The sequence below is a fragment of the Leuresthes tenuis genome, unplaced genomic scaffold, assembly GCF_036924035.1.
Source record: "Leuresthes tenuis unplaced genomic scaffold, fLeuTen1.0.hap1 SCAF_16, whole genome shotgun sequence".
NCBI classification, from domain to species: Eukaryota; Metazoa; Chordata; class Actinopteri; order Atheriniformes; family Atherinopsidae; genus Leuresthes; species Leuresthes tenuis.
In genome coordinates, this window is record NW_027325370.1 from 2,427,702 (window position 1) to 2,454,344 (window position 26,643).

Genomic DNA, 26,643 nt, shown 5'->3' on the forward strand with positions numbered 1-26,643 from the left:
GGTGCTGTTTGACTTTAGAATTATATTTAGTTGCTTTATAGTATCCATGTTTGGTTTTATCCGGTGTTTGCACGCTTTTATGAGTTCTTTTATGAGTTTTTTTTTGTCTTGGGTGAGCTCAGAAAGACAAATTCCATTAAAACATCGGATTCAGTTGAATTGCATTTAACATGATTCGTATCATTTTCTTGTGAGGATCAGACTGCTTTCCTACCCTGAAAATGTTCCCTTTCATGTGAAACTCTTTCAAGAGTTTTTTAAATTCACAGCGATGCGAAATCACCATAAATCAGACTATAAATCAGCAGATTTTTATTGAACAAACCAGTTAAGATGCAACAGGAATGTCAGACTGTGCACCTGCTGACTTTGGGTTCTGTCTGTTTGCCGCCTTCGTCTCTCAGCTCCTCTGCTGCCGACCTCTGATACAGCAGAAAACATTCTCAGGTTATTGCTCAGTGGACCGCACCGTGTGACACACTTTGAGCCAGCAGGGAATGTACCGGTGAACGCGCAGCGGGACCATCTGCTCGACTGGACTCAGCGACGCGGCGTTATCACGGTCCAGAGATCACAGGCGGAGCTGACAGCCCCACACTGGCACGTTCACCAGCATTTCAGAGGGGAAAATGATACTACATTCATCTTACAGCTTTAGAGACTTAATAATTCCCCATTTTAGGAGCAGGAAACTAAACTTGGAGATGTTTTTGGTAGGAGCAAAGTGATAAATATGAAATGAATGCGCTGCAGGTGTTTTAAAGCTGGCGGTCAGAAGGTTTCTGTATGTTCTGGCAGAAGAAACTCTGAAGAAAGTATATTTTGGGGTTTGAACTCCAGAAAAACATATCCCTGACATTTTGTTTTGGGCCTCGTGTCAGAAAATGTGACGTTCCGTGAACCACTGGTAAACCGACAAAGTTATTCAGCCTCTTTTTCTCCGCCTGTCTTCAGCTTTGGCTGATGATGCGTTCACTGTACCTCAGAGGTGGGACGCTGAAACCTAACCGAGGGAATAAATGAGTTGGGAATGTTCCACAAGTGCTTCTTTTAATGTTTTATATCCTTATAGATAACTCATGTTTCATGTCGTGGGGGCAGGATCCGCCATTTGTAATAAAAGCAGAAGATTTTACTTTTAAAATGTCTTTTATTTCATGTTTCCAGACACCATCATATATATATATATATATGTGACAGTTTTCTCTGACAAGGCGACAGTCAAACATGATGTATTAAGAGTTTAATTGAATCCAAAGCAGCCAGCAAAGTGTCTTCTTTGGGTTTTCCAACATGTGCTGAAGGTCGCCCGTTAACGTGGACGCAGGTTAAGCTCTAACACCGGCGGTTGTGATCTGCTGCGTTTGGATAAATTGGATCTTTCATGACTCATCGAGTCTAACAGAGAGATCAGATGAGCTCTCAGATTATTTCCTGTGTGCTCTCTCATATTGTAACGTCAGAGCCTGAAGAAGGGAGGGTTCAGAGTCTAGTTCACTCCTAAAATCACCCGCTTGAGCAGAGGCGTAAATTAATGACTGAAAAAGCAGCTGCTGCATTGTCTGTGTGTTATTTTGACCAAAGCATGTCACAAGACCCTGAATGGGTCACCAGTCCATCACAGGGCTACATTTAGCCTAAATTTGTCCCACATCTGCAGTTTTCTTTGTCCCATATTTGACTTTGATGGACAACATCGACTCAGGATGACTGCGGCTGCTTAAACTCAGCCAAATGACCAACATCTGTATTTTCTTACCCTCACAACTCTGACCATAATCCACATTAAAGCCATCCTTTTACATGTGGGGAACATCTGTAACCCAGGTTAGGGCCGGCTACTTCTGGCACACATATCAGTGCCATACAGGAGCCAGTATTTACCCAGATTATGTACTGTGGGTGGAAGAGGAATCTCCATCTCTGAGACACTCGTACAACCTTTTCCTGAAGTTTATTTACAGAAATGACAAGAAAACTCATCTAAGAGAGTTCAGGCTGTGTTGAAGTTTCAATAAATCACTGAAATTATTTCCTGGGAATGTAGTACAGACTTTTGCACAGTTCTGTAAATGTTTAAAATGTTTAAATGAAGAGTTTGATTGGTATGTATTGAGGTTCTGGTGAAGAATCAGGACTCATGAACAAACGACACCAACATGGACTGAAATTTGACATTTTTATTCAAAGCTGGAATTCCTCAGAAAAACCTTTCCTTGAACTTTAAACTTTAAACAGCGTGAACATAAAAAGAAACCAGCTGTTGGGACTCAGGTGGAGGTGAGCCTGTGACCAACTGTAACATGCTGGTCTGAGCTGATGAGGAACATCTGGACTGGACTACAGCGGTGATCGAATGGGAAAAAAAGTCTAACAAATGAGAGACAAGAAGCAACCGAAAGGTTCTAAAACATCAGCTTTTATCTGGAGTTAAGACTGCTGCTGAGGAACAGAAAAAGTCGAATAAATGAACAAAAACTTGCTGTTTTTTTCTCTCCATCGTAGATTCAAAACAATCTCTCCATCAAAATAGATGAGCTTTATAGAGTCAGCATCTTGTACAAGTGTTTGAAACATTCAGTTAGACGTATTTACATGTTAAAGCTGCTCGTGTTACCAGTTACTGTAACGGAAAACGGACTCAGAACAACGAACACATTCTGTACATACAGACTGAAAACATACAGGACGCTCTGGTTCAAATGTGTGGACACCAAACTGAGGGAAGCACAACGCTGAAAAAGGCCTGAAAGTGTGAGATTTAGTCCAATCACTGAGATCCAATCAAAGAGAACTGACAGGAGCCCAGAGAAGAAGATCAATATCATACAAGGAGGAAGAGGAATTCAAACTGGAGGCAGAATGTATGTTGAAGATGTCTCCTATCAGACATAAAGCAGCTGCAGAAGTGCCTTAAAGTGCAATACGACTGATTCCTTTAAAACACAACAACTACTTTCTCCTATGAGCCACTGAAGGTGTCTTTAGCTTTGGATTCACTCCTCAAAAGGAGGCAAGAATCACTGTCCAGCTCCACATTTTTCTCCAGCTGTGGTCGGGTCATAATGTCAAAAATATCCGTGAAACCAGCAGGTGTCATCGAGTCGGCTGCTTCAGCCTCTTTTCTGCTGACTTCGGTCTGAATCTAATTTGAACGTCTCTGTTGAGGAGGGTAAAAAGGAGGGTATTTTATGGAGAAATAAATGATTTAAAGACGTGTTTTAACTTCTTTGGATGGATGCGTCGATCCATCCGCCGGTTATTGGGACTGACCTTATTCTCCAAAGATAGTTTTCCGTGTATAGCACTAAGAAAGCTGGTTTTATGAGGGTGGAAGTCAGTGAACGCACCACGTGTATAGCACTAAGAAAGCTGTTTTTTTTTGGGGGGTGCAGGTCAGTAAACGCACCACGTGTATAGCACTAAGAAAGCTCTTTTTTTCGGGGGTGGAGGTCAGTAAATGCACCATGTGTATAGCACTAAGAAAGCTAGTTTTTTCGGGGGTGGAGGTCAGTGAACGCACCACGTGTATAGCACTAAGAAAGCTAGTTTTTTCGGGGGTGGAAGTCAGTGAACGCACCACGTGTATAGCACTAAGAAAGCTGTTTTTTTTGGGGGGTGCAGGTCAGTAAACGCACCACGTGTATAGCACTAAGAAAGCTCTTTTTTTCGGGGGTGGAGGTCAGTAAATGCACCATGTGTATAGCACTAAGAAAGGTCGTTTTTTGGGGGGTGGAGGTCAGTGAACGCACCACGTGTATAGCACTAAGAAAGCTAGTTTTTTCGGGGGTGGAGGTCAGTGAACGCACCACGTGTATAGCACTAAGAAAGCTAGTTTTTTGGGGGGTGGAGGTCAGCAAACGCACCACGTGTACAGCACTATGAAAGCTAATTTTTTTGGGGGTGGAGGTCAGTAAACGCACCACGTGTATAGCACTAAGAAAGCTCGTTTTTTGGGGGGTGGAGGTCAGTAAACGCACCACGTGTACAGCACTACGAAAGCTAATTTTTTTGGGGGTGGAGGTCGGTAAACGCACCACGTGTATAGCACTAAGAAAGCTAGTTTTTTGGGGGGTGGAGGTCAGTAAATGCACCACATGTATAGCACTAAGAAAGCTCGTTTTTTGGGGGGTGGAAGTCAGTAAATGCACCACGTGTATAGCACTAAGAAAGCTAGTTTTTTGGGGGGTGGAAGTCAGTAAACGCACCACGTGTATAGCACTAAGAAAGCTCGTTTTTTGGGGGGTGGAAGTCAGTAAATGCACCACATGTATAGCACTATGAAAGCAAATTTTTTGGGGGGGTGGAGGTCAGTAAACGCACCACGTGTATAGCACTACGAAAGCTAGTTTTTTGGGGGGTGGAGGTCAGTAAACGCCCCACGTGTATAGCACTAAGAAAGCTTGTTTTTTGGGGGGGTGGAGGTCAGTAAATGCACCACGTGTATAGCACTAAGAAAGCTAGTTTTTTGGGGGGGTGGAGGTCAGTAAACGCACCACGTGTATAGCACTATGAAAGCTCTTTTTTGGGGGGGTGGAGGTCAGTAAACGCCCCACGTGTATAGCACTAAGAAAGCTTGTTTTTTGGGGGGGTGGAGGTCAGTAAATGCACCACGTGTATAGCACTAAGAAAGCTCGTTTTTTGGGGGGTGCAGGTCAGTAAACGCACCACGTGTATAGCACTAAGAAAGCTCTTTTTTTGGGGGGTGGAGGTCAGTAAATGCACCACGTGTATAGCACTAAGAAAGCTCTTTTTTGGGGGGGTGGAGGTCAGCAAACGCACCACGTGTATAGCACTAAGAAAGCTCGTTTTTTGGGGGGTGGAGGTCATTAAACGCACCACGTGTACAGCACTACGAAAGCTAATTTTTTTGGGGGTGGAGGTCGGTAAACGCACCACGTGTATAGCACTAAGAAAGCTAGTTTTTTGGGGGGTGGAGGTCAGTAAACGCACCACATGTATAGCACTAAGAAAGCTCGTTTTTTGGGGGGTGGAAGTCAGTAAATGCACCACGTGTATAGCACTACGAAAGCTCGTTTTTTGGGGGGTGGAGGTCAGTAAACGCACCACGTGTATAGCACTAAGAAAGCTAGTTTTTTGGGGGGTGGAAGTCAGTAAATGCACCACGTGTATAGCACTACGAAAGCAAATTTTTTGGGGGGGTGGAGGTCAGTAAACGCACCACGTGTATAGCACTACGAAAGCTCGTTTTTTGGGGGGTGCAGGTCAGTAAACGCACCACGTGTATAGCACTAAGAAAGCTCTTTTTTTGGGGGGTGGAGGTCAGTAAACGCACCACGTGTATAGCACTAAGAAAGCTCTTTTTTTCGGGGGTGGAGGTCAGTAAATGCACCATGTGTATAGCACTAAGAAAGCTAGTTTTTTCGGGGGTGGAGGTCAGTGAACGCACCACGTGTATAGCACTAAGAAAGCTAGTTTTTTCGGGGGTGGAAGTCAGTGAACGCACCACGTGTATAGCACTAAGAAAGCTGTTTTTTTTGGGGGGTGCAGGTCAGTAAACGCACCACGTGTATAGCACTAAGAAAGCTCTTTTTTTCGGGGGTGGAGGTCAGTAAATGCACCATGTGTATAGCACTAAGAAAGGTCGTTTTTTGGGGGGTGGAGGTCAGTGAACGCACCACGTGTATAGCACTAAGAAAGCTAGTTTTTTCGGGGGTGGAGGTCAGTGAACGCACCACGTGTATAGCACTAAGAAAGCTAGTTTTTTGGGGGGTGGAGGTCAGCAAACGCACCACGTGTACAGCACTATGAAAGCTAATTTTTTTGGGGGTGGAGGTCAGTAAACGCACCACGTGTATAGCACTAAGAAAGCTCGTTTTTTGGGGGGTGGAGGTCAGTAAACGCACCACGTGTACAGCACTACGAAAGCTAATTTTTTTGGGGGTGGAGGTCGGTAAACGCACCACGTGTATAGCACTAAGAAAGCTAGTTTTTTGGGGGGTGGAGGTCAGTAAATGCACCACATGTATAGCACTAAGAAAGCTCGTTTTTTGGGGGGTGGAAGTCAGTAAATGCACCACGTGTATAGCACTAAGAAAGCTAGTTTTTTGGGGGGTGGAAGTCAGTAAACGCACCACGTGTATAGCACTAAGAAAGCTCGTTTTTTGGGGGGTGGAAGTCAGTAAATGCACCACATGTATAGCACTATGAAAGCAAATTTTTTGGGGGGGTGGAGGTCAGTAAACGCACCACGTGTATAGCACTACGAAAGCTAGTTTTTTGGGGGGTGGAGGTCAGTAAACGCCCCACGTGTATAGCACTAAGAAAGCTTGTTTTTTGGGGGGGTGGAGGTCAGTAAATGCACCACGTGTATAGCACTAAGAAAGCTAGTTTTTTGGGGGGGTGGAGGTCAGTAAACGCACCACGTGTATAGCACTATGAAAGCTCTTTTTTGGGGGGGTGGAGGTCAGTAAACGCCCCACGTGTATAGCACTAAGAAAGCTTGTTTTTTGGGGGGGTGGAGGTCAGTAAATGCACCACGTGTATAGCACTAAGAAAGCTCGTTTTTTGGGGGGTGCAGGTCAGTAAACGCACCACGTGTATAGCACTAAGAAAGCTCTTTTTTTGGGGGGTGGAGGTCAGTAAATGCACCACGTGTATAGCACTAAGAAAGCTCTTTTTTGGGGGGGTGGAGGTCAGCAAACGCACCACGTGTATAGCACTAAGAAAGCTCGTTTTTTGGGGGGTGGAGGTCATTAAACGCACCACGTGTACAGCACTACGAAAGCTAATTTTTTTGGGGGTGGAGGTCGGTAAACGCACCACGTGTATAGCACTAAGAAAGCTAGTTTTTTGGGGGGTGGAGGTCAGTAAACGCACCACATGTATAGCACTAAGAAAGCTCGTTTTTTGGGGGGTGGAAGTCAGTAAATGCACCACGTGTATAGCACTACGAAAGCTCGTTTTTTGGGGGGTGGAGGTCAGTAAACGCACCACGTGTATAGCACTAAGAAAGCTAGTTTTTTGGGGGGTGGAAGTCAGTAAATGCACCACGTGTATAGCACTACGAAAGCAAATTTTTTGGGGGGGTGGAGGTCAGTAAACGCACCACGTGTATAGCACTACGAAAGCTCGTTTTTTGGGGGGTGCAGGTCAGTAAACGCACCACGTGTATAGCACTAAGAAAGCTCTTTTTTTGGGGGGTGGAGGTCAGTAAATGCACCACGTGTATAGCACTAAGAAAGCTCGTTTTTTGGGATGTGGAGGTCAGTAAACGCACCACGTGTATAGCACTAAGAAAGCTGTTTTTTTTGGGGGGTGGAGGTCGGTAAACGCACCACGTGTATAGCACTAAAAAAGCTCTTTTTTTGGGGGGTGGAGGTCAGTAAATGCACCACGTGTATAGCACTAAGAAAGCTCTTTTTTGGGGGGGTGGAGGTCAGCAAACGCACCACGTGTATAGCACTAAGAAAGCTCTTTTTTGGGGGTGTGGAGGTCAGTAAATGCACCACGTGTATAGCACTAAGAAAGCTCTTTTTTTCGGGGGTGGAGGTCAGTAAATGCACCATGTGTATAGCACTAAGAAAGGTCGTTTTTTGGGGGGGTGGAGGTCAGTAAACGCACCACGTGTATAGCACTAAGAAAGCTCTTTTTTGGGGGGTGGAGGTCAGTAAACGCACCACGTGTATAGCACTAAGAAAGCTCGTTTTTTTGGAGGGGTGGAGGTCAGTAAACGCACCACGTGTATAGCACTAAGAAAGCTCGTTTTTTTGGGGGGGGGTGGAGGTCAGCAAACGCACCACGTGTATAGCACTAAGAAAGCTCGTTTTTTTGGAGGGGTGGAGGTCAGTAAACGCACCACGTGTATAGCACTAAGAAAGCTCGTTTTTTTTGGGGGGTGGAGGTCAGTAAACGCACCATTCGTGCAGCCACAAAGCAAGTGATTGTTTAAAGTGAGTCTACATCTGACCTGGTTTCACTCCTCTGGTTTTATTTAAAAAAATAACTATTATCTATTTCTTACTTTAATTTATACTTTGAGTCGAAGGTTTTTAGAAACGATTGTCCTGTAAGATGAGTAAAAAAAGGGAATAAAGGTTTTGGTTCATAAAGGGCGACAAAAACAGGTTTTGATTGCTGGTGCAGTTAAATATCTTTTTATTTTTAATGGATAATGTTATTTTCACAGTAAAATGCTACCTTCGTGTTCAGGGGACTTTCTCCCATTAAAAAAGGTATAATAATAAAAAAATACTAAGCTCATAACGTGTATAGTTGATTATAGTTCTTAGAAAAATAATCAGAGTCTTAAGAGTATAAATATAGAAATAAATCAGGAAAGGAATAAGCAGTTTATGCATGTGTTTTGTTCGTTTTCAGCTCACAGTGATTTAAGGGGTTAAACAGAGCTAACGGGTTAGTCAACACTGGACGAAGCCAACGGAGCAGGAAGTGGATCAAACCACACCTGATAACACCAGGGAATGTATTATCCACTCAGTTTACAGCAGCAGTCTGACACAAAGCTGCTATAAATCTGGTTTTACTCCAGCCACAACGAGTCAGATCATTAACAGGGTAGTTAGCGGTTAGTTATTGATCAGGGTGGCACCACTGGGACATTATCACATGACCCAGGCATCAAGGAGACCTCAGACCGCTTCCCTGTGAATACTAACAGGTACTAACAGAGCCTGGAAGACTCCATCACCGCCACAATTACATGTTCCTTCATCTTTTCTCATCAAACAGACGAGATATTTCAGCTTAGAACTACAAACAGAAGCCTCAGAAGTTGAACACATCCAGCTCCGTGCTCTGATGCTGCTGTTGTGCGAAATTGGACCAAAATTAACAAAAACGAGCATCAATCTGTACAAACTAACATGACACTCGATAATTACACTTCAGAGGAATTGTTTAATGAGGTAAAAATGAAGCGAGAAGCCCAATTCCTCCTTTTTCTGCTGGGGGTCATCTTATCATTCAAATGGCCCCCAGGGGCCCGGCTGATGGGCTCTGTGGTCACTACTCTTTCATCCCAAAAATAGAGGGACAGCACCAAGGGGAGGAATTGTAATCGGGTCATACGTTTCCCACGCGTCGCCCCCTGCTGGCCATCAGAAATAAAGCAGATTTAAAGCACTTCTGCACCGCTCTTCTCTTCCATTGAAAGAAGGAAATATCCTGGAGAAGTGGACAAAGCTAAAGCAAAGCTGCTGGTTTGTAGAAATATTTTAAAACACTTTCTGGTTTGAACAAACCTTAAAAATCTTTTTGTTTTAAATTACAAAAGGAAAATAGTAAGTTAGTATTGACATTAGTGCAATTACAAAATCTCTGCCTTTTGAAATATCCGACTTATAAAACTATCTCTCTGTTACTGCTTTAACTACATCAACCTCATTTATCCAACTCAACCTTTGTGCGTTTTGCTACAATTTGATGCTAGAAAATATCATGACACAGTTGAGCAAAATGAGCTAATGATGCGTTGGTGTCAGCTCAGCGACTCAAACAAACAGGCATGAGCGACAGCGGCGGATAAGAAGCAATAATCCACCCTGTCATCACCACACAGTGGGAAGTCCTGCTGGAGGCGCTTTGTGATGCGTGTTTAGTCACTTTGTGTTGCAGCGCACCTTTTCTCCATCAGGGGGCGCTGCTGTCCTGTAACCGAACAGAAACACAGTTTTCTCCCCACTCATTCAGGCCCGCCGCAGGTCGGGAGGAGTCAGCGGCAGACCGACAGGCGTCTCACGACACACAGGTCACTCAGCAGCCGCCTGATTCGCTGTTTGAGCTGCGGGAGGCGGGACAAAGGGTCCGGAGGCTCGAGCTCGCCTGAGTGGTCCAACCAGGACTCTAACACTGGAGGAAGAGAGGAGGGAGAAATAAGTTCTGTCCATAATTCTTATTGTCGGTTCATTACCTGCTTTTGACTGAATAAACTCGGCTGTGTAAAGTCGCCAGAGGGGGGCGGTATAGGCTGAGCTGTAATTCAGTAGAAGAAGAAGCAGTTGTGTTATTGGGATTAAAGGAGCTGCATCAGGCTGGAATCTATCAGATAGATGTGACTTAAACCAGTTTGTTCTTCAGTTTGAATCTTCCTCCCACACCAGAGAAACTTCTGGAGTTCCTCAGGGTCAGATTAATGACTTTGATTTGATTGGATCATGTATTCCAGTTGGTTCTGTTGTGATTGTGACTGTTTTCGTCCCCCTCCATGTGCACAAAGTGTTCTGTATAACGGGTAAAAGCCCCTTATGTCAGCATGATGTTTGCGTTACCGTCCAGCTCTCTCTCGATCAGGTCCATCCTGGCGCTGATCTGGTGGTGAAGACTTTCGACGTGCTCCAGCAGGTTCAGCTGACACTCGGCCACCGACGCGGTGTGCGTGAGGTCGCGGTTTTCCTCTTTTATGTTGAGGTCGTGGTGCGTCGCGGCGTTTGTATCCGCGGTGGCGGCGGCCGGCAGCTCGTCGACTTCTTCAGCTTTTATCTCCTGCAGAAACAGACGGACGCCATCAGGTCAGAGATATGAACCCGTCACGGGGAGGGAGCTCGAAGCACGATGTGTGTAAAATAACATCCTGATCCAGCAGAAAAAAGGAACAAAAACACACGTGTGTTGGACCTTTTAGCTACACTTTCAGATACCCTAAAGTCAGGACCAACCGAGCAAAAAACTCTTTCATTCCAATGGCAATAACCCAATTAAATAAGATGTACGACTAGAACAATATTAGTAGCAGTTTAATTTATTTATGACACATAGGCTTCTAGGGAAGTGCAATATATACTCCTGACTGTATTTGATTACTGATGTTGCGTATTTCATAAATAGTGCTGTTGATTTAGACAAATATTTGTAGTTCTTACCTATTTCTGTTTTTTAGGCCTTCTAGGGAAGTGAAATATCCTTCTTCCTGTACTTGACTTACATGTTATCAGATAAATAGTGCTGTAGATTTATTTATTAGGCTTGGTGGGAAGGGCAATATGCTCTATTTTAGTGTTCTATATTTAACTGATGTGTGTTTATGGGTTAGACATATAGATGTAAATGTCTGCTTCAATGTCTGTTTATAGATTATATGTCAATGATTGGACTGTAAAACAAATCGCCTCTCAGGGACATTAAAGTTTTCTAAGTCTAAGTTCTAAGCTTTGATTACGGCGCTAATTCTCGATCATTTTCATTCAGAGCTGCTTTAACGTTTCACAAAGCTCTTTTATTGCTTTTATTGGAATGAAGACACCTTCTCAGTGGGGGATCAGGTCTGATTCATGAGGGAAAAGGACGTCTAAAGCTCCCTGAACCGCTTATAAACCCTGAAACTGTCAAAATATCGATGACCTTCGATAAAAATGAGCATGTAAACCTGATGCTGTGTTCCCTTCAATGCTGATGGGGGCTGGAGCCGATAAATATCTGCAAACTGTTGAGTAATTTGACCTAAAACTGATTCAATCTTTTCCCATATAATCATGAAAATTAGAGGGTATTCGTGGGTTTTCTTTCCAGCGAATCAGTGACTAAATAAAGCTGGAAACAACGAGTTTCTGTGTGATCTCTGTGTTCAGAAGAGTCGGGATGTTTTCTGCAGTTTTGTGTTTTAACATCAGGCCTCTGCAGCTCTCTCCATCACCGTCACACACTCAGAGCAGCAGAAAGCAAAAATAGTTCCACATCAACCAGAATAAAGCTCAAACTGGCAGCCAGTGGTCTCATAGCAACAGAAGCAGCTTCGTGCTGCTGTTACGAGCTGCTTCCACTGAGGGTTTGCGTCTCTCTGAGCCAAGATTTGCTCTTTTCTTCACTTCGCTTTCCTTTGGAGAGCGTTTATTACTCATTAGAGGCTGCAAACAACATAATTCTAAATTTTGCTTAAAAAAAAGAGCAGAAGCAGCTTTGAAGCTGCTCTGGAGAACTGAATCTGTGGTTTAAAGTTCACACGAGGATGAGCTCAATGTGTCATTCTTTCACTGAGCTCACCTTCCTGCTTCAAAAAGCCAGCCGGTTATCACACATTTGGACACTGTTACATATTCTGATTTTAGTTGTTTACAACAATCACAGTTAGATAAGGACCTCAGACATATTGCCAGGTGCAGCCTCCTCAGACTCCTGAGGATATCTTGAACCACCTTAGCTGCTCATTTCCTCCTCCCCACTTACAGCAAAGCCAGAGCTTCCCTCTGGCAGCTCGAGGGAAACATCCTTCAACCCAATCTGCAGCTGGAAGAAGGAGCTACTTCTGGGATATCTTTTCGGTCACATTACAACTGGAACCAAACTGGGATGGAGCTTGCATGAGAGCACATCCGATGTGAAAGTCTCTTTACAGTAAAGGACAGTAAACACGGGACATAATTTCATTGGCCGCTATTAGAGGGTTCACCTGAGTTTAAAAACATCCATCTGGACACCAGTTCTGTTAGATTCATTAGATTCTGTTCACCAGCTCCATTAAAGGGGAACTCCGGTAGTTTTAAACCTTATTTCTGGCATGATATGAATGAATGAACGTGTGCTATAGCTCTGTTAGCTCATAGCTGCTGTTATGTGGCTACTTGCAGCTATAGGAGAGCTAACAGAGGGATTTCTACACAGGCACTCTACTGGGACCACTTCAGATCTCGAGTTATCTAAATATCTTCCGAAGGACGCCGACTTTCACCAAACTGTTCTCAGTGAGGAGATGAACGTATTTCGTGCCAGAAATAAGGTTTAAAAACACCGGAGTTCCCCTTTAAGGCGTGTCCCATTCAGCTTCCAAACAGAAAAACACCTGAAATGAACTCCAAACCTTAATTAACGAGGAAACAAAGGAGGAATAAACCACACCTGCACATGAAACAGCTTCTGAATGGACTGAAAAAGAGGGTTTTACCCTCGGATGGAGCACATTTCCACATTTTAATTCAAATAAAACACGTCTGCCATCTGGTGGTGGTGAGAAGAAACACGATCTGCGAACTTTCAGCCTGTTTTATTCAGTGTGGCCGAGGCCATGAACAGGTCTCTGAGCACTTTGAGCTCTTAGAAACCGACCGTAGCTTTGCTTTGGTAAAGTAACCGCGCACGTGACTCATGCACTTCATGCCGGTACATCTGACTGACGCCGCTGCTGTCATGAACAGAACTTCCTGACACTTAATCACTTCCTGTCTCTACCTTCTCCTCGGTGTCGGCCTCCAGCTTCACTGCCGCCGCCGGCCTTTCCTCGTCCTTCTCCTCGTCTTTTACCCACGATGCACCGGGCTTCTGATAGCAGTGCTCGCTGCTGACGTAGCAGATGGGCGGCTCTCCTCGCGGGCTGGACGTCAGTCGCAGCCCCTCCTCCTGTCTCCATGGCAACCTCCAGAGCTGCAGGTCGGGGTGGGATGGAGAGCTGTGCGGACGGACAGACGGACAGACTGAACACAGGTCTCTGCGGACTCAGACAGCCGAGCTGCAGGTGAGGCTTACTCACTGTAACAGGCTGATCTTGAGCTGCAGGCCCCTGAGCACCTGACTGAGGCCGTGAGTCTGCGCCAGCAGGTGGCCGGTGTGTGAAATCTTAGACGCGTTGATCTCCGAGTAGTTCTCCTTCACGCAGGACAGGCCGAACATGTGACCCGAGATCAGCACGTCCGGTTCGGACATGAAGCGCTGAGCTCGCCTCCAACCTGAGGGTTGGGAAGGAAACGGATGAACTCACCAAACGCAGGTGTTGTCCTTTAAGGATTCTTTTAAAGAATCCAGCTGTGAGGACAACAAACCCTTTTCCACATTTTTCTGAGGTCTCAGAGACAGAATATCTCTCTATAAATATATAAAACGGACCAACTTTAAACACTTTGGTGCACATCTGGTTCAGTTTAGTCCAAACTGGGAAAGAAAAACTTCATTACAACAGCAACAAATGAGACAAAAAACAAATGATGCTTAAGAATGTTACATGAAATAAAACCTCAGCAGACACTCTTATGAAAGTCTTTCCTCTTTCTTAAGGACATCACTTTCAGATCCTGTTCATCTGCTGTAGATAGTTTTTTAGGCCTGACACTTCTTCTTTTGTCCTCCACTTGTCCAGTTTCCTCAAATGTTTTAAGGACACACTGCACACCATGCTGAGATATGCCAAGTTTTCAGCTAATAGCTCTTTGGGAATCACCTTGTTGCTGCAGAAATCCTATTTTCTGTCTGTCAAACTGTGTTTTCTTTGCTGTTTTTCATAGATGCAGCTAAAGAAATGGGAACAAATGATGTGTCTCTGTGACAAAGTGCCTAAAGATCCAGTTTAAAATGGCTTCTTTGCTAAGTTGTCTGTTCTGTGTCGACACAACACTGGTTCATCCCTTGAGTTAGGAGCCTTTTTTCTGCCTGAATGGGTCAAAGGTCAGAGTTCAGTGGCTGAACAAAGAAAAAACACTGAAAATGTTCAGGAACAAGGACTGAAGATGAGGGAAAAAGCAGAAAATGTGTGAAAGAGCTTCAGAAAGGAAAATCTAAAGAAATGAAGGCTGGATCAAACGGATTCAAACAGAACTGCTGATGACTGAAGTCCTCAAACAGTTCAAAGCAACACTCTGAGTGCAGATCTTACCTGAGGTCTGTCTGCAGTAGTAGCAGATGTAGTTGTGTGGAACGTTGTCTTCATATAGACCCATGCAGGTTCCATGCTGCCAGCACAGACACGACTCACACTGCAGACACAACACAAGTCCAGCAGCATCACTGGTTCCGTCTGATGCTGCTCTACAGTAGAGCTTCAGCTGCCTTTAAGGTTCCTTTAAGGTGTCTTTAAGGTGTCTTTAAGGTGTCTTTAAGGTTCCTGTAAGGTTCATTTAAGGTGTCTTTAAGGTGTCTTTAAGGTGTCTTTAAGGTTCCTTTTAGGTTCCTTTTAGGTTCCTTTTAGGTTCCTTTTAGGTTCCTTTAAGGTGTCTTTAAGGTGTCTTTAAGGTGTCTTTAAGGTTCCTTTAAGGTGTCTTTAAGGTGTCTTTAAGGTGTCTTTAAGGTTCCTTTTAGGTTCCTTTTAGGTTCCTTTTAGGTTCCTTTAAGGTGTCTTTAAGGTGTCTTTAAGGTTCCTTTTAGGTTCCTTTTAGGTTCCTTTAAGGTTCCTTTAAGGTGTCTTTAAGGTGTCTTTAAGGTTCCTTTAAGGTTCCTTTAAGGTTCCTTTAAGGTTCCTTTAAGGTTTCTTTAAGGTTTCTTTAAGGTTCCTTTAAGGTTCCTTTAAGGTGTCTTTAAGGTGTCTTTAAGGTGTCTTTAAGGTTCCTTTAAGGTTTCTTTAAGGTGTCTTTAAGGTGTCTTTAAGGTTCCTTTTAGGTTCCTTTAAGGTGTCTTTAAGGTGTCTTTAAGGTTCCTTTAAGGTTCCTTTAAGGTGTCTTTAAGGTTCCTTTAAGGTTCCTTTAAGGTGTCTTTAAGGTTCCTTTAAGGTTCCTTTAAGGTTTCTTTTAAGGTTTCTTTAAGGTTTCTTTTAAGGGTTCTTTTAAGGTTTCTTTAAGGTTCCTTTAAGGTTTCTTTAAGGTTTCTTTACGGTTCCTTTAAGGTTCCTTTAAGGTTCCTTTAAGGTTCCTTTGAGGTTCCTTTAAGGTTCCTTTAAGGTGTCTTTAAGGTTCCTTTAAGGTTTCTTTAAGGTTTCTTTAAGGTTCCTTTAAGGTGTCTTTAAGGTGTCTTTAAGGTTCCTTTAAGGTGTCTTTAAGGTGTCTTTAAGGTTCCTTTTAGGTGTCTTTAAGGTGTCTTTAAGGTTCCTTTAAGGTTCCTTTAAGGTGTCTTTAAGGTGTCTTTAAGGTTCCTTTAAGGTGTCTTTAAGGTGTCTTTAAGGTTCCTTTTAGGTTCCTTTAAGGTGTCTTTAAGGTGTCTTTAAGGTTCCTTTAAGGTTCCTTTAAGGTGTCTTTAAGGTTCCTTTAAGGTTTCTTTAAGGTTTCTTTTAAGGGTTCTTTCAAGGTTTCTTTAAGGTGTCTTTAAGGTGTCTTTAAGGTGTCTTTAAGGTTCCTTTAAGGTGTCTTTAAGGTGTCTTTAAGGTGTCTTTAAGGTTCCTTTTAGGTTCCTTTCAGGTGTCTTTAAGGTGTCTTTAAGGTTCCTTTAAGGTTCCTTTAAGGTGTCTTTAAGGTTCCTTTAAGGTTTCTTTAAGGTTTCTTTAAGGTTTCTTTTAAGGGTTCTTTTAAGGTTTCTTTAAGGTGTCTTTAAGGTTTCTTTAAGGTTTCTTTAAGGTTTCTTTTAAGGGTTCTTTTAAGGTTTCTTTAAGGTTCCTTTAAGGTTTCTTTCAGGTTTCTTTAAGGTTTCTTTACGGTTCCTTTAAGGTTCCTTTAAGGTTCCTTTGAGGTTCCTTTAAGGTTTCTTTAAGGTTCCTTTAAGGTTCCTTTAAGGTTTCTTTCAGGTTTCTTTAAGGTTTCTTTACGGTTCCTTTGAGGTTCCTTTAAGGTTTCTTTAAGGTTCCTTTAAGGTTCCTTTAAGGTTTCTTTCAGGTTTCTTTAAGGTTTCTTTACGGTTCCTTTAAGGTGTCTTTAAGGTTCCTTTAAGGTTCCTTTAAGGTTCCTTTAAGGTGTCTTTAAGGTTCCTTTAAGGTTTCTTTAAGGTTTCTTTAAGGTTTCTTTTAAGGGTTCTTTTAAGGTTTCTTTAAGGTGTCTTTAAGGTTTCTTTAAGGTTTCTTTAAGGTTTCTTTTAAGGGTTCTTTTAAGGTTTCTTTAAGGTTCCTTTAAGGTTTCTTTCAGGTTTCTTTAAGGTTTCTTTACGGTTCCTTTAAGGTTCCTTTAAGGTTCCTTTGAGGTTCCTTTAAGGTTTCTTTAAGGTTCCTTTAAGGTTCCTTTAAGGTTTCTTTCAGGTTTCTTTAAGGTTTCTTTACGGTTCCTTTGAGGTTCCTTTAAGGTGTCTTTAAGGTTCCTTTAAGGTTCCTTTAAGGTTTCTTTAAGGTTCCTTTAAGGTTCCTTTAAGCCGGTTCACACATGAATATGACACATTAGAGTGTAACGGCACACAGAATTTACTGGTATACTTTGACTGTCAGTAAATGGGTTTGGGTTAGAACTCAAAGAACTTTGAATGAATAAATTTTGCTCTTGGACAGGAACGTCTGTGTTTGGATCTCACCTGAATCATGAAGTCGTTCTCTTCATCCACCTCACACACACACCTCACCACCTCGCACTCATCCGTCTCCATGGCAGCCAGCCACGAGGGCGTGTCCTCTCCGCTCTCTGCTGTTAGTGTTGACCAATCACTGCCATCGTCAACTGAAAGAAGCACAGATTTGTTTTTTTAGGTGTACATATATGTGTAAATGTAAATGTAAATGTACTTTATTTATACAGTTCTTTACAACAATCCGTTTCGGTACCAAAGTGCTTTACAGCAGATAATAAATAAAGAAAAGAATAATTAAAAACAATAAAATAACAGTAAATGCAATAAAATACAGCAAAATTGAATAAGATAATAAGATAAAAGTGTCAGCATTCTACTGGGTATTAAAATCCATCTGAAATAAGTAGGTTTTAGCTTAGATTTAAAGAGGCCCAGGTCAGAAATAAGACACATCTGGGGGGGGGGGGGGAGTTTATTCCTGAGCCTGGGGGCAGCAACAGAAAAGGCTCGGTCACCCCAGGGCTTGTATTTGGACCTGAACACTTCCAACAAAAGTTGATTTGTTGACCTCAGAGGTCTGCCAGGGTTACAGTTAAAAGCTCATCATATATATATATATGTGTGTGGGGGGGGTGCACTTTCTTTCACAGCACTGTATCAGTGTGTCTGAGTTCCCACCATGTGGATGTGAAAGCTTCAGAGTGATGGGAGGTCTGTCAGAGTTCTCATCATCGCTGCTGCCAAGTCCTGGTGATCAGAAACAAGCCGAATGATCAAACTCAGTTTTACTCTTGAACCCTTTGAACTGGATGAGTAGAAAATATGACAAATATCTGAGAAACTGACCAAAAAGCTCCCAAACAACAGGTTATTCAGCTTTAATTCCAACCGCTCACAGCAGACCTGATTCAGATTTTATTTTCAGTCACAGAACAGCGAGGAGGAGAGGATTTCACACCGGCTCCTACCTGACGGGCTCTTCTTCTTCTTCTTCTTCTTTTTCTTCTTCTTTAGTTTGACTCTCAGGAAGTGCTTCCTCTCCTTTCGGTCCTGCCCTCCGGGTTTCTCCCTCCCTCCCTCCTTCTTCACCTCTGCTGAAAGAAGTCAGACAGTCGGAGCGTGTTGCACATTGATCGCTGCGGTTATCAGACTTCGCTGCCGCCCCACCTGCTCCCATGATGCTCTGCTCTCTGTCGCCACGGTGACAGCTGCTGTTCCGGTTCTCCGTCTTCTTGCCTGGCATGCAGTCGGCCCCCTCGGTGGAAGAACGCTTCCTCCTGCAACAACATGGACCCGGTGAGCGTTAGGACACGGCGCCCAGCTCCAGCTGTTGGATCAGAACTGACCTGGTTGCCTCCGGCTCGCTGCCTCCATCCAGCTGCTGGTCAGAGTGGTAGTATTTGATGTGGTAGTGCAGCAGACTGGCCTTCCTGAACGACTTGGAGCAGCCAGGCGCTGGACACTTGAAGGGGTTGTGGTCCAGCTCGATGGAGAGAATGGGAGGAGGCTGGTTCTTTATGACCCGGTACACTGAGAGAGGAGAAGGGCACAGATATTCAGCTGTTCGAGTCCACTGTCTAACCCAGATTAGTGAGTGGTTTTAAGCACCAACAGGGCGGAGACAGTGATGACAGCGCCTCCTGAATTAGGTCCTAAAATCACGCCTCAGAGCTCCACCAAATGCAGCAGGCAGACGATTAACACGTTCTGGTAAGCAAGCTCCCATCACTGTCAGGCGACTGGCTCCCAGGAGATTTTAGGATTTGTCTTAAAATCACAAACAGAGCCAGGCTCCAGACTTTTTATCTTCGATCACATTCTCATACAAGGTTAAAGACCTAAAGGGGACAGAAACTACACGTGCTGCATGTTGGCTGGCACCGTTTCATTAAAGAGGCTCAGATGTGATGCTGTTTCTTCTGTAATCGAACAAAGTTTTCAGCAAACTGTATTCACATCTGTGCATTAGAGTGTTTTACATGTTTTATTCAACAGAAAAAAGCCATCCGATGTGTGGTTACGAGCTCAAAAGTGAGTTTTTAACATTACAAGACAAGCCCAAATAAAGACATTTATTATTAAAGACTTGAACGGACATTTATTAAGTTTATCATCACAGTTTAGAGCGTTTGGACAGTTTCCCTCACAGCTCTAAGTGTTGGATCAGTCAGCACTCGTTTTAAAATGGCCGTGCTGAATACACTCCAGCATCCATGAGCAATTGTGGGAGCTGGTGATGGTGAAAAAAACAGCGAGAAAGCTGGATAAAAATACTGAAACGAGCTTTAACGCTGCACAGAAGCCAGAAAACATGGAGCATGGGATGGTTTCTGGGTGTTAAAGGATGAAACGAGGCGTTCAAACTAAAAAAACGCCCTCTTTGAGACGTTTTCCTGCTCGTTGCAGCAGGAAGCAGGTCAGGATGTGCGAGCAGAGAAACCCAGTTTTGTGTTTGGTGGAGCCTGCCGGTACTTACGTGGCTCTCTGCTGAACTTGTGTGTGGTTGGCAGGTGAGCCTGGCGCTCCAACAGGACATCTGAGGAACAGAGGGGCACAATCAGCGGCTCAAAACTGTGAATTTCATACTCAGAGTTCGCTCCAACGCTTCAGCGAAGTGTTGAAGAAATACAGCCTGAATCTGACACAACAATTAAGAACATTAAAGTAAAACTGGAGAATTTGGCTCCGCCTACAGCTGCAGGATCACTGATGAGCCCTGCAGACGTGCACGTGAATGTTATTTAAAGAGGCCACAAAGGCAAAGCCACACACACACAAAAAGGGAAGCAAGTAGAAAATATTTAAAGAATGATAGACCTGACAGTGGCTTCCACATATCTTCACCCTGTAACTCATTCTGAGGACCAGAGACAGCTACTGAAACACAGAGAGCCGAGTTACTGCTTCCAAGTCAAACCTCTGGGTAAATTACCTAAATTTTACTGGTGGTTGGTATAAAACAGTTCAAATTACCAAAAAAGTGGCTTCATGAAGAGCCACCAACAAAAGGAGAGTGAACAGCCACGTTTGGGGTCTGTATGAGATTCAAAATGAGCCTTTTCCTGAGGACTAAAGCAATGAGTTTTAAAAAAAACGGTCCAAATGGGCTTTTTTTTTTATTTGTACGCTTCACTCATGGTTTGCAGCTCTTTTCTTTTTGTTTTGGGACTGTTGCAACTGGAGGGCTGCATTGGCCTCAAATCTCGCGGGATGTATCCTAGCAACAGGATGTCAATAAATGATGTGGAAAGGAAGCTCAAAGAAGGTCTTTACAGCACAAAGACAAAGCAAGGCAAGTCTGACATTAGGAGAAGTTTCCCAGTTGTTCAGATGAATCTCTTTATTAAAAACCTATAAAATGTTTTCTCCTGCGGGACACAAAATCAATGCATTTCTATTGCTGCGCGGCATAAATTCTCAAAGTTTAGCGGGAGAAAACAGTCCTGTGCAGGGCTCCAGTTGCAGCCATCAAACACACAGTATTAGCTGAGCTTATTATGGTCTGTTGGACGGGCCGGAGTCATGAAGAACAGCAGGAAGCATGTCACAGCTGCCAGTTAAAGTTGCTGCATAAAGTTAAATGCCTCAGCTACCCCCCACGACCCCCCCCACACACACACACACGCTCACCCTGCACTTCTGTTCAGCTCATTTATGTTTAAAAGTGACGTATCTGAGCTCTGCAGAGCTGCTCAGAGCTCAGATAATCAGATAATCAGTGGAATATCACCATGACTTATCGTGTCAGCAGGTGCAGTTCATGCATCTTAGATTCTGGGTACCTCTGTCGATGTGGGGGGGGTTAGGAAGAGCTGCCAGGGCGGAGTCAGCTGTGATTGGCTGATTCTGAACTCCATTTCCTCGACCTGAAAGAAAAAAAAACGGTTTTCGCTCAAAAAGAATGACTAATATGAACAAACTGTGGGGTCAGAGGTCATCTGACTTACTCTCATCTGTCTTCTTCTTCGCTGGTAGATGAGAGGATGAGGGTTCTGCCTTCCTCTTCCTCTCCTCCTCATCCTCCTGGGCTCCTTCTCTCTCCTCTGACGTCATCGCCTCCTCCACCTCGTCTTCTCCCTTTTGCTCCGTCTCCTCTTCTCCTCCTCCTTCACCTCCCTCCTCCTCGCTCTCGCCCTCCTCCCATCCCTCACTTCCCACCGCACTCTTCTCAGATCTGGACCTCTGACACACACACATGTTCACACACTTAAAGCTGTGAAACAGCCAGATGAGGACCAATCAGAGAGCAGCTTTCCTTACTTTCTGGAAGGGTTTGACCTTTGTGGGCTTCACGGTCCGAACCACGCCGTCAAAGAAACGCACCGTGCACGAGTCTGAAAGAGGAAGAAGTTTCAGAAAAGCTGCTGTAACAGGAAATGCAAGAACAGATTTCCTATGTTTAATTTGATTATTACTTCATTGCAAACAGAATCAACCCAAAATATTGTGTTTTAGTCTCATTAAATTCTTATCAAACATCTACTTTTTGCGTTTCAGGGCTGCAGTGCGTCCAAAACAGCTGATGGAAACACATTTTTATGTAATTTCACTTCAAATTTGTATGACAAATGAATGGAAACACAACTAAAGGCAACCGGCAGCTACTAAAACTATTTCCTCCTGAAAGATTCAGTGCTAACCTTTAATTATTATTAAAGGTTATTTTAAGAACAGGCTTATATTTTAGAGGAATCTGAGTTGCCGAGATGATCAGAGACACATTAAAATACTCTGATCGGATTAATTTAATTAATTTCTCTTTAAAAAAAATCAAAATCTGTCGCCATAAGTGGAGAAACAGCAGGAAGAAAAGCAAGACTGCCGGTCAATAAACCCCCCCGAAGGTTTCAGCTGTGACACAGAAAGATAAAACTGGAGCGAAAGATCAAAGTTGAGCCTCACCGTCCCTGTTGACCCGGAGGATTTTGGCCGGATAGAAGCGACAGTCCGTCCAACAGGCCAGAACCTTCATACCCGACACAAACACCTGAGACAAGCAAAAACTGATTTACATGCTGAGACAGAAGCTGCAAAGATCTGGTGATTTTATTTCTATTTAAATGTAAGAAATAAAGAAATAAGAAATAAAGTGTGTGCTGCTCTCAGCTGACCAGGAAGTGTGCCTCAGATAAATTAACTCAAAATGTGCTGGAGATACTCGGCTCTTTAGAGGAGAACATCTCTTTGCTCAGATGTTTATTCTGGAGCTCGCTAAACCAAAAGAGCAACAACTACTCCGGCAGCACAACTCAAAAGATAAACATAAACATAAACATAAACATAAACATACACATCTCAAAAACTCATAAACATAAACATCTGAAAAACTAAAAAACTCATAAACATAAACATCTCAAAAACTCATAAACATAAACATCTCAAAAACTCATAAACATAAACATCTGAAAAACTAAAAAACTCATAAACATAAACATCTCAAAAACTCATAAACATAAACATCTCAAAAACTCATAAACATAAACATCTGAAAAACTCATAAACTCATAAACATAAACATCTCAAAAACTCAAAAGCTAAACATAAACATAAACATCTCAAAAACTCAAAAACATAAACATAAACATAAACATAAAGCTAAACGTGGAAACCAAACCTGAGATAACGGAGACGCAGAGCTGGAAATAAAACAGCAGCTTAATTAAACTCTTTCGTGTGATCACACAGAAAAATATCCCCAAATGTTTCAAAGTTTCCGGTCCAATGACTCAGATCCTCTCACAGCATCTGTTTGTTTCACCTTTCAAACTCAGACACATTAAACCTGGAGAAGAGACTTCAACGTCCTTCATCTTTCGTCTCGTTGAATTTAAGGCTGCGGTCATGTTGGCATTTTGTTTCTTACTCTAATCCCAGATATAGTGGCAGTGTGTGGTGTGTACCGGCTGCTCCTGTGACGGGTTCAGGCCCTGCCGCCGCAGGCTGACCCGCTCCAGCGGCCGCAGGTACGGCGAGCTCCAGTGAAACCACTCGTCGTGCCGCCGGCTCCACTGACGGTAGTGAATCAGGAGCCGCTCTTTGTCGTAGTCGATCTTCTCGATGGTGGCAGCGTACCTGACAGCAGCACAAACACATAAATCTCTTTCAGATTAAGATTTTTCAATAAGAAACGATGGAAACGATCAGCTTCGATGCGGCGTTCAGCCGCCAACGCGTTCGGCTCAGCGGTCGCCCTGCTTCACGCGCTCAGTTCTTACTGGAGCACAACCGGCTGCGTTTGATGGAGAAAACTAATCTCCAGAGGTTAAATAAAGGTTAATAATCTGTCTGAAATGTCAGCCTTTGTGATTTAATAAGGCAAAAGTATTTTTTATCCAATTACTAATAAAAACTCAGTTATACAATAATAATAATCGATAGAATTACCCAAAAAAATCACATGAAGTTCAGACAGAAATGGGCTTGGAAAGGGTGCGTTTTTCTGTTTTAATCACATTTTATTCCACACATCATAGCTTCTGCTGCTTATTTCCTGAAAAACTTCAGGACCGGCTGTAAATTACAAGAACAATCCAAGAAAGTCAAAGTTAAAAGTTAAAAAACAGTAAAATCGTGTCGATACCCACCAAAGGTCCTGAATGTTCAGGTAAATGTTTGCCTGTGGTGGATAAACTGTCTCTGAGCTTCAAACGCTCCCTGCATGTTACACAGTGTTAGATCGTCTCTTTAACTGTTAACAGGTCACCCAACTAACTATCAACAGATTACCAAACAGAAATCTACTCTGATTAACCCCCGAACAGGCAGATTATTCATGGCTGCAGCTGCTTTTAGGAAGTCTGGGGAAGTTTTTAAGAGGTTTGTTGGAAAATACAAGATCTGTAAAATAAAGCATTACAATGCGTTGTTGTTGTGTTAGCGTGTGTGCATGTGTGCGTGTGCATGTGTGCGTGCATGTGATGCAGACCAGTTCTTGTGTCGATCTCGGGCTTCGAGTTGAGCTCCGACCTCAAAGGTGATTCCCGACCTGTCGGGTGGAGTCTTCATCTGGCAGAAAAAGACGAAAAGTTAAAGTATTTTCTTTTTACAGATAAAATTATTGATTTATTCTACATTCTGTGTGTGGGGGGGGGTCATCTCATCCAGTATTTGTGTGGCATTTCAGCTCTTTATTTGTCCAGGTCAGGTATTTACGACCGTGTGCCTGAACAAAATGTCTGAACTTCCCCACATTTGCAGATTTATCTTGTTATCTTCAACACATTTTCAGGGACATCTTACATGCATTTTGTCTCTAAAACACTCAGAAAAGAATAAAACCTTTTAACAGAAGGTCGGCTGTAAATTGGACGGTAACACAGACGTGAAGCAGGAGGAGCAACAGAAACTTTCATTTATTATTATTATTTATTATAATTTCAGGGTTGTTTCTGATTTTATGGATGGCCTCATCCTTAAAATCCTATATTTCTCCACTACATTTAAGATTTAGATGCGTTTCAAATTTAGATTATCTTAAATTGAATATAACTCTACCATGTTGATACATATTCATTTCTGAGTTTAACACATAAAATGTCCATAAATTCTCATTCTCTTCATCACAAACTGTGTGGGATTTGCATTTATTGATCACGCTGCTCGTTTTTTGTTTGAGACACAGTTTGAGAGTCACAGTTAACTTTCACCCATAAAAAGTACAAAAGCCTGATTTTTTTCTCTCCAACAAAAGCTGTTGCAATGACGTTACGGTTACGTCCGCTCGACGCTGTGTTACGTGATGACAGCAGATACACGGTACCATTACAACCCCACTGTCTCCAATAACTGGTCCAGTCGAGCTTTTTCGCTTGTTTTTTTCTAAATGTTTGTATATAGATCATAAAAGAGCAAACATTAGAAACGCTGTTAAATAAATTCAAGAAACTCAGATCAAGTATGTTTGACACTCCAGCAAATTTAGTCAGGCTTCTATTTGAGAGAAGCTGATTGGCCACTGAAAAGCCAAGGCGCCTTCTCATTGGACATCTCGGCTGTCAGATAACGTAGTGCCCCGCCCCCCTGGATCCGCTCACATATTTGACAGCGGCTAACATGCTAATGCTGTGTGACAGTGTTAGCCTCAAAAAGCAGAAAGCAGTGACACAGGACGAAGCGCAAAACACTTCACAGCCACACTTCGTTAAACTACACTTCAGTTTAAAGGCCGACAATTACATGTTCGAAATTTCTCATTCGCTCGTGCAGTTGAACGGAGTTGAATCTCCATTGACAGTGAATAGATAAGCTAACGCAGCTAACAGTTAGCCTCAGCTGAGGTGAACTAGCTCAGTCTGAAAAGTCGCAGTGACAGCTGCACGCGCGTACATGCTTCGCGTGGTGCTGTGAGCTGCTCTGGAGCCGGAAGCTTTCATAAAGCTATTGCCCTTGCCTAAAGGTAAATTTTGGCGTTAGACATGTTAATAAGTAACATAAAAGCTTGTTTACCTCTGGAGCCACTTCTGAGCTGCACTTAGTGTGATGACTGAACTGCGCATGCGCGAGAGCAGAACTGCGGCTCTCCTGACTTCGGCCAAACTGTTGATCCGGTTCTGCGGCGGTGCTGTTCAAGAAAGCCGTTTCAGCTTCCTATCGAGCGGTAAAAGAAACCAGAAAGGAGAGGAAACTATGAAAAAGAGCTTATACTTTACAACACGTTACTGCATCACAACGTATTCTTAATTTAATAAGCGATTAAGATAACGCTTTGCATAGATTATGCAAAGGGGAAGTGCACCACTTCCTAATACTTTCGCTTTTATTAGTCGGCCAGTTATTTAAATTGTAATACGATTAAATGACTTTTTAAATATGATAAATACGCTGTGTTGAGTTCAGGATTAATGTGGACTCCTTAATATTTTTTAATGAGACTGGCCATAGCGCTTCAAAGTGATGTTGACAGCTGACACGTGCCATTCACGAGCTAAATTAAACGTTATTATCTCTTTCCTACTTGATTAAAGAAAAGGAAAACTAACTTTCTGCCTGTTCAAAAAGCAGAATTAGAAATAAAACGGTGTTCTTCACTTGGTGTCATTGGTGTATTTAGGCAAGGAAATTCAGTCAGACATTTTCAGAGCAGGTCAGCTGAGCAAATATAAATTTAACTAGAAGAGTCTGACTACTAAAATCTCCACAACAGGGTGTCACATTCAATCCAATCCATCTTTATTTGTTAAGCACTTTAAAAGAACCACAGTGGACCGAGTTATGGACCAGCAACTTAAATGGTAAACATGTGAAAGCAGAGGCTTGTGTTATGAAGCAGACTCAACACAACCAGGGCATTGTTGGGTTTTCTGACTTGGAGATCTCACTAAGTGGAGCTAAAACTATGGTTATCAGCTCAGTAAGTGAAACCAGCTTCTCTGATATGTTCATGTAAAACAGGAGGAGCTGGCATTCAGTGGCCATTTTATATTTCCAGCAGGCTGAAAGCAATGAGGAAGCCACAAGGACGGTGGTCACAACCAAGCAGCTGCAAAGACTAAGGCGGGTCCTGAAGAGTCATCTGAATGGGAAGACCAACGTCCTGCCAGTCATCAGATGCTCCCCTGGTATAATAACATGGCCAAAGAAGGAGAAAGAAGCCACTGAAATCAAGATAAGAGC

At 43.1% G+C, this 26,643-nt stretch overlaps 1 protein-coding gene across 2 annotated transcripts; it reads right to left on the minus strand.

Moving 5' to 3' along the window:
- Positions 1 to 2,170: 2,170 nt before the first annotated feature.
- On the minus strand, positions 2,171 to 25,578 carry LOC140271394 (PHD finger protein 20-like). Of its 2 annotated transcripts, XM_072366599.1 has the most exons (18): positions 25,477 to 25,578; positions 23,957 to 24,036; positions 22,932 to 23,103; positions 21,934 to 22,018; positions 21,292 to 21,365; positions 20,979 to 21,213; positions 20,814 to 20,897; positions 19,508 to 19,567; positions 18,378 to 18,561; positions 18,199 to 18,308; positions 18,000 to 18,122; positions 17,710 to 17,778; positions 17,038 to 17,180; positions 14,555 to 14,654; positions 13,439 to 13,634; positions 13,141 to 13,357; positions 10,251 to 10,464; positions 2,171 to 9,831 (listed from the first exon to the last, which is right to left on the minus strand). In XM_072366599.1, exons 2-18 carry the CDS (start codon positions 24,034 to 24,036, stop codon positions 9,695 to 9,697), a joined length of 2,283 nt encoding a protein of 760 aa, XP_072222700.1. In that variant the 5' UTR covers positions 25,477 to 25,578; the 3' UTR covers positions 2,171 to 9,694. The 2 variants fall into 2 exon arrangements, with proteins under 2 accessions (XP_072222700.1, XP_072222701.1); XM_072366600.1 differs by lacking the exon at positions 17,710 to 17,778.
- Between the last annotated feature and the right edge of the window lie 1,065 nt (positions 25,579 to 26,643).